Raw genomic sequence first — 12726 nt, 5'->3', positions numbered from 1 at the left:
TTTTTAAAGTTATACTAATGCGTATTAAAGAGAGAAAAACCTCTTTGCCAGCTGTTCATGTTATCTGTTGATTCTCTGTCTCTTCGTTTCTTATCTTTCCTTCCTTCCCATTGTTTGCTCTCACTTGACCACTTTTGGTATACAGTGGAAAGAAGAAAATTGTTTCAGATATGTGGGCAGTGAAACAGTTTGCGGGAGAAGCCTAGTATGGCTCACATTCAAGAAGTTTGCTTATCTCCCTGTTCTAACTTAATAGCCCTGTCACATTGTCCCTGAAGTTAGGGAAGAGTTTGTGTTGTCTTGAATCAATTTGGACTCATTGTACAGGATTTGAATATGAAACACAGTTGGAGAGAGAGGATTTTACTTACACATCCAATGTTAGGGTGAGTTCACCTGTGTCCCAGGCACTGTTCTAGATGCTGAGCAAAAATCCTGTCACTTTGCTTTCTGTTGCAGTTGATATTGTGTAATTGATGCAGAAACTTTTGTCTCACTCCTAAGGGCAAATTTCTTTTGTACAAACACAATTTTTTTCCCCACATGCTATTAAAAACAAAAAGGCAGCATTCGTCTCTGGTAGATATTACCTTTAACTAGGTGCGTTTGTTCATGTGGGAGAGCGTGAGCTTTAGTTCACAGATCAACTCTCCAGCTGCCCCCGGCAGCCAGGCTGAAGCTGGGAGCCAGAAACTGGAGGAGAAATGGAGCCAAAGCTCAACCCTCAGCCCTGTGAGGTGGACTGTGGGTGGGGAGCCGCTACACTGACTGCCTGTCGTGAATCAATTTGACTGCTTCCTATTTTCTTATTGTTATAAGTAAAATAGCCAGGGCCTGATGGGATTGCTCAATTGGCTAACTCTTTCATTACAAGTGCTGGGATCCCGTATGGACACCGGATTGTGTCCAGCCTGCTCTACTTTTCATCCAGTTTCCTCCATATGTTCTGGCAAAACAGTGGAAGATGGCCCAAAGTCTTGGGACCCTGAACCACATGGGAGACGCGGAAGAAGCTTCTGGCCATTGTAGCCATGTGGGAAGTGAACCAGTAAAGGAAGAACTTTTATCCTATCTCTACTTCTCTGTAAATCTGCCTTTCCAATAAAATGTAAGAAAAGTTTTTTAAAAAGATTAAAATTTTAAAAATATAAAAAAAAATAATGGTGTGTATATCAGCATTGCCACAAATATAGTTTTGTGAAACTTTATCTTATACCTTTGACCAGTGGTAAGAGTGTTGTACTGGGGCCAGTACTGGGGCAAAGCGAGTAGGGCCACTGCCTGTAGTAGTGTCATCCCATATGAACACCTGAATCTCTGCTGTTATACTTCAAATTCAGTTTGTCCCTAGGAAAGTAGTGGAAGATGGCCCAAGAGGTAGGGCCTCTGCGCCCATGCAGGAGCCCTGGAGGAGGCTTCTGCCTTCCGGCTTCGGACTGGCCAGGCTCTGGCTGCTATGGCCATTTAGGGAATGGACCAGCAGTTAGAGAACCTCTTTCTGTCCTCCCACTCCTGCCCTGTAATTCTGCTTTCAACTAAATAGCAATAAATCTGTACAAAAAAAAGATATTACTGTAGTTTTATGAACTGGTTACTTTAAACTTGTTGTGTATATGAGTGAAAAAAAGTTAAAATTTCAAAAAAATAGCAGCTTGATTAGATACGTATCGGTTTTAGATGTGGTGGCACTCCCGAGTATGCCTTGTTTTTTCCTGTGTTGTAGAGACCGTTTGAATACCTTTATTCCCCAAGTTTACTCAGAGTGTTTCCTAGTGCAGAGTTTGTAAAAGCAACAGATTGGGAATTGCTCAGAATTTTCTTGAAGTTGAACTGATTATGGTTAAATTTCTGGCTTCCTTTCAGAAAGTATCAGATTAAGTATGAGGCCATTGCCATATACATTCTGTGAAAAACGAAGAGTTGCTTTATAGACATTATTAATTTTTAAATTGCATGAAAATGAGATTATTGGTCATGTCCAAGAATGGTTGCTGTAGTAATTCTTATTATTTGTTTTGTCATCTTTATTTTTTTCAAAAAGATCTATTTTATTTATCTATTTTTTCCTTAAATATTTATTTAGTTATTTGAAAGGCAGAGTGACAGAGGAGAGAGAAATCTTTCATCTGCTGGTTCACTCCCCAAATGACTCCAGGCCAGTTGTAAGCCAGGAGCCAGGAACTTCAGCCATGTCTCCGACGCAGGTGCAGGGGCCCAAGTGTTTAGGCTATCTTCCACTTTGTTTCCCAGTTGCATTAGCAGAGAGGTGGATTACAAGTGGGGGAGCTGGGATTCCAGCTGGTACTGACATAGGAAACTGGAATTGCAGACAACTGTGGCAGACACTGGCTCCATATCTTTATTTTTAAACTAGATTCTGGCGACTCTTGTTTAGAACTTACTGTATAATCTTAACAGATAATTCATTTCCATCCCCCCCCCAAAAAAAAAACCTTTCTGATTTCTGTCTTTATTTTTTTTTTTTTGGCCTTTATTCCAATTGTTCTGTTTCTGTATTATCTTTCTGTAGAGTCCCAAACTGTGCTCCTTGAAACCTCTGAGTTATACTAGCCTTAAATGACTTCTTTTTGTCTTCATCATTAAAATTCTTGTGGCATCTTAATCATACTGTCTTAAAGTAATCTTGGTATGTCTTTTAGATTTAAATAGTTAACAATAAAATTGCAAAAGAGCAGCTGGAGAGAACCAGCTGCCCTGTTACCAAGACAGACTTGACTCTTATGTCATGTTTTACTATTATGTCCTCACATGTGAAAGCTTGTGCTCTCTGTGTCCTAGAGTTAATGTGACCCTGGAACATGGCTCATGATAGTAAAACCCCTAAGACAGCAGTATTGGAGCATCGCTTGTGGAATTAGCTACAGGCCTGCTGAATGGATACTGAAACACTATTTTCTTGTGCATATGCCTAGTCTCCCATTTTTAAAATACTTAGGTTTTAGAATTAGTAACCAAATCTTGGTGGAAGCAGAAACATAGAATCATTTCGTGTAAAGAGCTGCTTGTGCAAAGCTGAAGCAAGGCTCCCATCTGTCCACCTCTGTGTGATACTCTGCTTATTTACTCCCTGGTTGGTCCAACAGCCTTGCCCAGTGCTTACACTCTGAGCTGCAGTCTCACTTTTGCTTTTTCTTCTAATGTGTTGTTGTGCACAGACTTGGCTGTTGGCATTGAGATTATCATTCTAATTGGGGCCTTCTGGGAGCCACCAAGGTATGAATTAAAGGCATCTGTCCTGTTTTGGATACTAAGTGAACATGGGTTAAAAACCAGGCATTCTCTATCACCCGATGTTCCTGCACAATGTCTTCTCTGTAGTAGGTACTTATGTAATATGGTAATTATCTTTATTTAAAATTTTTATTTTTTGATGATTTTTACATAGTTGATTAGGGTGATAAGGGTCAAGGGCTACAGGAAAGTGGATGGGATCACCTTTTCCAAATTCTCTTTTTTTCCTTCCTGTATCTGGGGAAGGGGGAAGATTAGGAGAGAAGCCATACCCAGCCTCCCAAATGCCTCTGTGCCCTGGGTCTAGCCACCCCACACCCCAGGGTCCCTAATGCACTGAGGTTCCTGCTCAAGAGGTTTTGTTAGTTCAACAGTTCTGAATTACTGCTGATCTCGCCTCTCCAAGCACGATGAAATCTCTCCAGAATTCACTGTTGGTATCATCCACCTTAGAGTCTCCATTTGCCCAGATTCACTGCCAACACTTGGCTGGGGTAGTTGATCGATTTGTTCTGTCCTTTGTCTTCTGTTGTAGTACCAGGTATCTTCTGCAGACTCCAGTGTACTTCCATGTCCTTCATGTGCATCTGGATATACTGTCCACTGCTCTGTCTAGATCACTGAGGAGGCCCAATTCTGAACCATGCACTCCTTGATCAGACCAGGCAACCTGCAATTCTCTCCATGGTTGGGGTTCTGAGTCCAGTGATTCAGTTGGGGGGATTCCCAAAGAAACTTCATCTGAGGTGATCCCAGACCTGATTCTTGTGTGTGCCTGACAATACAGGGTCTGACACAGTCTGTGAAACCCATTGCCACTTGACGCTGTGGCTGCCCACAAGCCATGAATTTGCCCAGCGCTTGGCAGCAGTGGCTGGGGCTACGGTCTCAAGCATTGAGTCCCATTGAGCTGCTGGCTCAGATGTTCCCAGCAGTTGCCACGCTGCCGGGTGGTCTGTCCATCCAAGCCCTGAAGACAAACTCACCTGGCCCCCTCACTAAGATAGCTGTGATGGGTGGAGCCAGGGAATCTGTGCTGTCGAGTTCCTCTCACAGTGTATTTGATGTGAAGGGAGAAAACTCGGGACCAGGAAAGTCCTGGTTTGTCCACTGCTTGCCAGCGGTGGATGGGGCTAGAGCCCCATGCATTGAATCTGACCTGGCTCTGATGCCCTTGGCAACCACCACGCTGCTGGGAGATCCATCCATCCAAGCCCGAGGACAAACTCACCTTGCCCCCCATATGCTAATTATTTAAAAATTTGTTTATTATTGCCATCTACCTGAGAGAGAGAACAGTGGAGAGAGAGAGATTTTCCATAGGCTGGTGCACTTTCCAAATGCCCATAATAGCCAGGACCAGGTCAGGGTAAAGCCAGGGTCAGGAACTCCTTCGGTGCCTCCCACATGGGTGGCAGGACTCCAAGTACATGGGCTGTCACCTGTTGTCAGGGGACCTTTACTTTGTCTCACTATTTGTATTGTTGATCCAGGATATATATTTTAAACTGTTGTTTTACACTGGGGGAAAAAGAGTACAAATTGCTCCTAGAAACCCAAATGGAAGGAAACAACATTTATTTTGCATAATTTACTTTTCAAATTGTATCTAAGACCTTAAATCTGTGTATGCATAGGAAGTCCTAAGTGCATTTTCTCCTTTTTCTAAACTCAATTTGAACCTCATTAACCTTGATAGGCTATTTGTATTCATAAGATTTGCAAGCCTCCTTGATCACCAATTCCCCCTGATTTAGTCTCTGCCTCTGTGTTCCATCAATTTACTCTTCTTGTAAAAAATGTTTTTTGACTTTTAAATTCAACAAACTTCAAAGAGCGGAAAAAAGGCATCCAAAGTTCTGAACATAATTTAGAGTAAATGTGATAATTGAGTGACAGCTAACATGATTATTTATTAGTGGAAACTTAGGAGTATAGAGCTAGGATTTGCTTCTGAAAGAGAGAAGATAATAGAAATAACGATAAGAATAACTTTTAAAAATGTATTTATTGGAGAAGATATCTTGGAATGGCAAAAGATCTTCCATCAATGGGCCAGGAGTTGTATCTGGATCACACAGATATCTATCTCATAAAGGTGTCAGATGCCCAAATACTTGCTTTTCTCAGACCATTAGCAGGGGGCTGGGTTGGAAATGAGCAGCCAGGGTTGCAGGTGGCAGCTTTACCTGATTTGCCACAGTGCTGGCCTCATCAGCTGCCTGTTTAAAAAGGATTTATTTATTTATTTGTTTATTGGTAATGCATATTTGCAGAGAGGAGGTGAGAGAGGAAGAAAGATCTTCCATCCACTGGTTCACTCCCCATGACCGCAATGGCCTGAACTGAGCCAATCAGGAGCCAGAGCTTACTCAGAGTCTCCCATGCAGGTGCAGGGTCCCAAGGCATTGTATCATCCTTTACTGCTCTTCCAGGCCACAAGCCATGGAGCTTGGTGGGAATGGAACAACTGGGACATCTGGCTGAGCTTGAGCCAGATCCAGGAGCTGAAAATTCAGTGCAGGTGTCCCAGTTATGTGGCAAAAACCCAATTAACTTGGAGCATCTTTGCTGCTGCCTGTGGGAGCATTAGCACCCAGCTGGGCCCGGGTGCTGGAGTGGAGTATCAAGCCCAGATACTCTGATAAGGAATGTTGGAGTTTTAGCACCTCTAGGCTAAATGCTTGTCTCTTAAGCAAATATCCAGATTAAATGATAAAGAAAATAAATATTGTCAGTACAGTTTTCTTTAAGAGCCTGAAATCATTGAGCTCTTACACTAGCAAAGTTTCCTCTCACATCCTAGCAGATGATGAGTGCATACGTTCTCTCTATTCTGATTTTTTTAGTAAAAGCAATGATTAACATAGTTGCCGTGTAAGTAAACATCCTAAAGCTGAATAAACTTTTAGACTTCCTGGAACATTTAGCTTAAATCTCAGGTCACTCATCCATATGAGAATATAGGAGTTCTAGCAGTTGAGAAGACATGTAGCTTTTCCAGTTTATGTAAATTATGAATATGTCCATAAAAGCAGAAAGTAGAAATAAATGGAATGTCTTTCATTAATATATTACTAGCATTTGTAGAAATTAATAATTTGAGTGTGACCAATAAAATAACAGCTTAGGAATAAAATTAATTTTAAGTTTCTTTTTTTGGGTGGGGGGAAACCATAGTATTTTTGCACATATTTTTATCTATGAGTTAAATAAGTTGGAATTCTCTGTGCCATGTATGTGTGTGTATTTGAGAGAGTGGATGACTTAGAGAAGGAGAAGCAATGTAGATTTTGCATAAAATAAAAATTATCAAATTATATATATAATGTTTATAAGAAAATTATGAAGACAAACCTTTGAAAATACTGAAAGATTTTATTTTGAAAAATGGGTCTTATGAAACAAAAGGAGGTATTCTTACAATATCAGAGTAATTGATGCTTTTTTATTTCTTCACTATCACATACCATTAAAATGGCATTAGTATTGTATAATAAGAAAATTGTAATTATTCGTACATTATTCCTGTAATCCTCGTGGTTACCTTGTCTTTAGAGTGACTTTCATTTCACAGCACCTCATTTTAAATAACAAATTAATTTTTTTTTGTCTTGAAATTTTTTTTAATTTTATTTTAAATTCATTAATTACATTGTATTATGTGACACAGTTTCATAGGTACTGGCTTTGCGCAAATTAATTTTTTAATGAAATTTGTTTTTGGCAAATTTCTACATGTATATAAAAAGAAATGAGTTTATATTCTGTGTTAATAACAAATGACAGCAGATCCATTATGGTCTTCAAAATGCTTAAATAGTACAGATTATCTTTGTGTAAAATAAAGCTAATTTATTTACATGAACTGAGAAAACATTCTTTTCCTTTTTTTAAAAAAAGTCTCACACCAGGAACATTAATGTGTTCTTCAAATGCACATGCATTTGACATCCTGGGGTTGAAAATAGGTTTGTATCTTACAGGGTATGGTTTTGGGGGAATTTACAATGAGATGTTAGACACTAGTTGGCTCTTCCTGGGAGAAGATGAACATTTAAAAGTTCAGAGTTGGAGCAACTTCTCTTTTATGAAGTGGTTGGTTTTAGGTAGAAAAGGGTGATACCGAGGACAGATTTAGAAAGATCTGAAGGATACATGATCAAAATGCTTGGGAGTGTCAGCTGTGTGTAGGCAGCAAGGGTTGAGGGTTCGAAGATTTTGCTGAGGAAGCAAATGGAGAGAGGTTGTTCTGACAGTTACCACTCCACCCCCCCCCCACCATGAAATGTTTTCTGATTGGCAAACAGAGCAATGCTTATGATGATTTGATAGCCCTTAGGAGAGGAGGAGCCCTGGTAAATATCCCACACTTTTTCATCTTGTGTGCCTGAGGAGCCAGGACTCACGAGTACTGGAGAACTGAAAGTGTACTTAGCACTCCGCAGTGAATGTCTCATTGTGACATCTCTCTCACTCTCTATTTTGTTGTTGGATGTCCCGATTTCCTTATCTTAGCTGTCCATCAAAGCATAAGTATGTCTGTTTTTGAGGAATAGATATCATTCAGAGCTTCGTATTAGCTCTGTAATTTTTTATACTGTGTTTAGCAGGCGATTGAACCTTAAGCATCACAGGAACCAAAGTTCTCTTAAAAACAATGAGAAAAAAATGCGCAGTACAAGTAGACATATTGATACAGTTGAAGCTGTCAGAAATCAACTCTGAAACAATGTTTATTAATCAGAAATTAGTATAAGCAAAAGGGGGCAGGACAAGCAGGAGACAGGATATGAACTCAAAGCCAAAATAAATTAATTCAAAGAATTCATTTAGAGAGAGGAGCCAACTGCCAAGACACACGCAGGATGAACACGTGGCAGAGAGCTCAGTCTCAGGGGGTTAGGAGTCTGCAAGTGAGGGCAGGCAGTAAATGGAGCTGACCTGGCGTGTTCAAGCTTTTTCTAGGTTTGTCAACCTCATGGGCATTCTTCTCTGTTCTTTGCAGGTCGGTGAGTTGGAAAAAACTGCAGAGGGTAGAGTGGGGGAAGAATACAGGATGCGGGATTGAGCTTGGTTGAGTTGAGAAAGAATGCAGGGGCCAGGTGGGAGTTTGCATCTGCTTCAAGGGATGGAGCTGATCTAGTTCAGAAGCTGGTGTCCTTGCTCCTTTAATTAAATAATCAAATATTTAATTGTATCATCCAAGAGAGAATTATAACAAAAGAATCAACTGAAATCATACAACTAAGTTACATAATATCTGAAATTAAGAACTAAATAGATAGTTGGGGTTTAAATAAGGCATTTTTTTTTCTGATCACCCGAAGGAATTTCATGAGAAGTTCTGTGTCTACTTAGGTTATATCATTTGGTGTGTAGTTTTTTTTTTTAAGTGAGATTTATTTATTTTTCTGGCAAGGCAGATTCTTGCAGAGTGAAGGGAGACACAGGAAGACTCTTCCGTCTGTTGGTTCACACCCCAAATGACTTCAATGGCCAGAGCCAAGCCCACCCGCAGCCAGCATTCAGGAACCTTTTCCAGGTCTCCCATGCAGGGTCCCAAGGCTTTGGACCATCCACCACTGCCTTCCCAGGCCACAGACAGGGAGCTGGAAGGGAAGTAGAGCAATTGAGGCACTAATTGAAGCCCAATATGAGATGCCAGTGCTTATAGGTGAAGGATCTTCCAACTGAACCATCTCGCCACTCCTAGTGTGTAGTTTCATTTCTAATTTTTAAAAAAGATTTATTTATATTTATTGGAAAGTCAGATTTGCAGAGAGGGGCGATACAGAGAGAAAGATCATTTATCCTCTGGTTCACTCCCCAAGTGGCTACAATGGCCAGAGCAGAACCTATCCGAAGCCAGGAGCCAGGAACTTCCTCCAGGGTCTTCCACTTGGATGCAGGGCCGCAAAGCCTTGGGCCGTCCACCACTGCTTTCCCAGGCCACAGGCAGGGAACTGGATGAGAAATGGAACAGCCAGGATAAGAACCGGCACCCATATGGGATCCTGGTGCATACAGGTCAAGGTTTTTAGCCACTAGGCTATTGCACTGGGCCTCCTACTACAATTTTTATGAGCACACATATCCTGAGACATGCTGGAACATTTTACTGAAAGATGGGCCAAAGAGATATCTCCCATAGTCATCCCTTTATAATTTGTTTACTACAGTCAAAAAATGATCATTAGTTTTAGTGTTGTTTGGTATTTATTTTTGTTAAAGATTAATTTATTTGAAAGGTAGAGTCAGAGTTAGGGAAGAAAGAGAGCTAGAGAGAGAAATCAATCTTCCATTCATTGGTTCTTGCAGAAATAGGTGCAGCAGCTTCAGTTGGACCATTTTGAAGCCAGGAGCTGGGAAGTTACGCTGAGTCTCCCATTTGCGTACAGGAGTTCAAGTCCTTGGAACATTTCCCATTGCCTTCCCAGGTCTATTAGCAGGGAACTGGATTGGAAGTGGAACAGCTGGGACTCGAACCGGCATCCACATGGGATACCAGCATTGTAGATGATGACTCGTATTCCTTACTCCACAGTATTAGCCCTGGCTTCGGTACTTATTTTTAATAAAAAAAGAAGTAATTCCTTGTCTCTGGGATCCTGTCTTAATATCTGTTTTTTCCTTATTTCTGAAATTGATTTCTTCCAAACACACAAGCTTATTATGTGATAGATAATGTAATTGACCTTCTTGAAAAAAAGTAAATTTTTTTAAATTTTATAATGATATAAAGTAATAATATTAGGTCTTATGATGAATTTAGGTTTTCTTCCTTACTGCATGCATGTCATATAATTAGGAATAAGATAACTTTTCTTTCGTCGGGTTGTTTCTGCTGCCGCATCATGTTGGTAAACATATAGGATCTGTCTTGCACTAGTGCCTATTTGATCTGTTGCCTTTACCTAAGTCAGTCCACAATAGCAACCTGCTTAAAGCAGAACAGTTCTGTATATTTATTTTTTTTCCCCAAATAGCCTATTTTGGCTAAATATCAGAGTTGCAGTAACGAAGCACGGAAGTGCAATGAGATGTGCCTTTCAGGGTCAGAATTGCCCCGTTGTGCTGTGGGGGCCCAGCTGCTGCTCGTAGGCCTTCTTGGATTTTAAGGGAAGCATTCTGCAAAAATGTGCATTTAAAATCATCCATGTATTGAACATTATGGCTAATGAAATAAGTTAATATTTTATTTCTTCCCTAGAAGATGAAGGCATTAATTGATTGAACATTATTTTTTATACTTTGCTGAAGCTTATTATCATGTTTCATTACAATGTACAAGTAGTTATGTGAAACGGTATGTTCTCATAGGATTTGTGGAGAAATAATTATTTTTTAACCACTAAGATTGAGAAACATATTATTTGAGATTAATGTCCCTTGTGAATCTGTACTTTAAAGAAAATGATAACAGTATATGTAGTCTAAGTTGCTTTGATAAGGTAGTGCTAAAATGGTAGCAGTGCCTGTGACAGGGTCCCTGCGATGAACTCTACTGTCCCATGTGTCTATGGGTCACTCGTTAAAATATGAATCTTTTTTAAACATTGTTGGTGATGTGTTTGCTTGGGTTTAAAAAAATGACAAACACTTTAAATATGTATTTTATTTTCAACAAATTGCTGCTTAAAAATATTTTAAATACTGTGGCCTCAATGAGTAATGGCTTAATTTAGTTCCCTAGGTATAGTATGGGAAACCGTATTTGCTTGGATTGATCTGAGTTGCTTTATTCAGTGACTGGCCTTAGTTCTCCTGACTGTGAAAAAGTGATTGGTTATCCTCTCAGCATCAGTTCATAAAACATCTAAATTATACCGCAAGGAAGGAGTTCCACAGGACACGCAAGTATGTGCCAGGCTGATGTCCCAGAGGATCTGAGTAGATTTCATGTCTTAATTATGAAGCTAAGAATTTCAGGTGAAATTCTATTAAATCATTTAGTTCCTTTGTTTATTCAGTGAAGGTAACTTTTTAAAAATATATTTATTCTTATTGCAAAAGCAGATCAGATTTATGGAGAGGAAATACAGAATGATCTTGCATTACTGTCTAAATGGCTGCTACAGCCTCAGGTGAGCCAATTGGAGCCAGGAGCCTGTTTTGGGTCTGTCACACAGCTGCAGGGGCCCAAGGCTTTGGGCCATCCCCTACTCCTTTCCCAGGCTGTAACTAGGGAGCTGGATTGGGAAGTAGAGCAAGTGGGATATGAATTGGAGCCCATATGGAATCCTGGCTGTTGCAAGGTGAGCATTTAGCCATTGAGCCATCATCCTGGGCCCAAAGGTAAGATTTTATATTATCGAGCAGGATTTAATGCTCCCTAGCTTGCCATCTGCTCCTCCTCCTGCACATGTTTGGTCATCTACCTCTGTCTTCGGATACCAGGACAAGGAGCAGACTGTGAACCTCCAAAGCCAGGGGCAAATAGTGACCATTTTCTTCATAAGTTAGCTTCCTTTAGGTAATTTTCCTTGTAGTGATAAAAATCTCACTAGTACAGAGAATCTCTGCATTAACACAAAGGTAGAGAATGATACTAGGACAACATAACTTAGATGTGTCTGTGATCTTGCTGGAGAGTAGCAAAAAGCCAAAATTGGCAAAAATCTTCTCTGATTCACTTTCGTATTCTATCTGTCCGGGCTTGCACTTCCCAAGACCAAGCTCCGGGGAGTGCTGAATGGAGCTTTGCACTCTCCAGGGTGGCTCATGGGCTGTGGGTGGTCATCCAGGCTGGTTGCCATTGAATCCCATGCAGCAGTGCTGGTGGTGGTGAGCACTGTGCCACATTCCTGTCCACGGCTGTCACTCAGGGAATGTTGGTACCATTCATTTTATTCCTAATGTTACATATATAAATGCGTGTTTATACATCAATGAAGTTATTTTCAAGCACACTTTCTTTTTATTGAGAAATATACAATTTTATTGTTAAAAAAAACTCCCATCTATTTAGTAACCATATTGAAGTAGTTTACTTTGATGACTAAAAGGATTCTTTTTGGTTAAAAAAAATGAGTCATTAATTCATAATTCCATAAATTCGAATAGTTGGAAAAATGAGTTTGGATGTGAATATTCAAAGCTTTTAAAATTTATGATTTCTAATTTTTATTTGCAGACAGAATAGTTTGAAGTTTATCTTAGCTTGTTTCACATAATTTTTCTTTTCTGCTTTCAAGATGTATTTTTGTTTGAGAAAATATTTTTTAAAGCTTCCCATACCGTTTAGTTTAGTTAACATGAAATAGTATGTAAGTTCAATTTATTGATCATTTGGAATCTTTCCAATTTTTTAATGTACTGAAAGAGAATCTAGCTTCAGTAAGTAAGATTTGTAAAGATAATTTAGTATGTTTTGCTATAGCTAGCCATTTTCCTTTTGAATTTGGGGTTTTTCTTCCCATTTTGTATAACCTTTCTTGTGCTCATCAGTATTTTGATTTTGTCTCTTCTTTC

The 12726-nt window shown here is 39.8% G+C and overlaps 1 protein-coding gene across 1 annotated transcript in view; it reads left to right on the top strand.

Moving 5' to 3' along the window:
* Positions 1 to 12726, top strand: part of LOC131480856 (centrosomal protein of 128 kDa-like) — a 128944-nt gene that overhangs the window by 60109 nt on the left and 56109 nt on the right. The window contains 1 exon segment of the mRNA XM_058667333.1: positions 8261 to 8264. Coding sequence (XP_058523316.1) covers positions 8261 to 8264 — 4 coding nt within the window.

Source organism: Ochotona princeps, chromosome 7 (assembly GCF_030435755.1).
Source record: "Ochotona princeps isolate mOchPri1 chromosome 7, mOchPri1.hap1, whole genome shotgun sequence".
NCBI classification, from domain to species: Eukaryota; Metazoa; Chordata; class Mammalia; order Lagomorpha; family Ochotonidae; genus Ochotona; species Ochotona princeps.
This window is presented reverse-complemented; position numbering and strand designations above follow the sequence as displayed.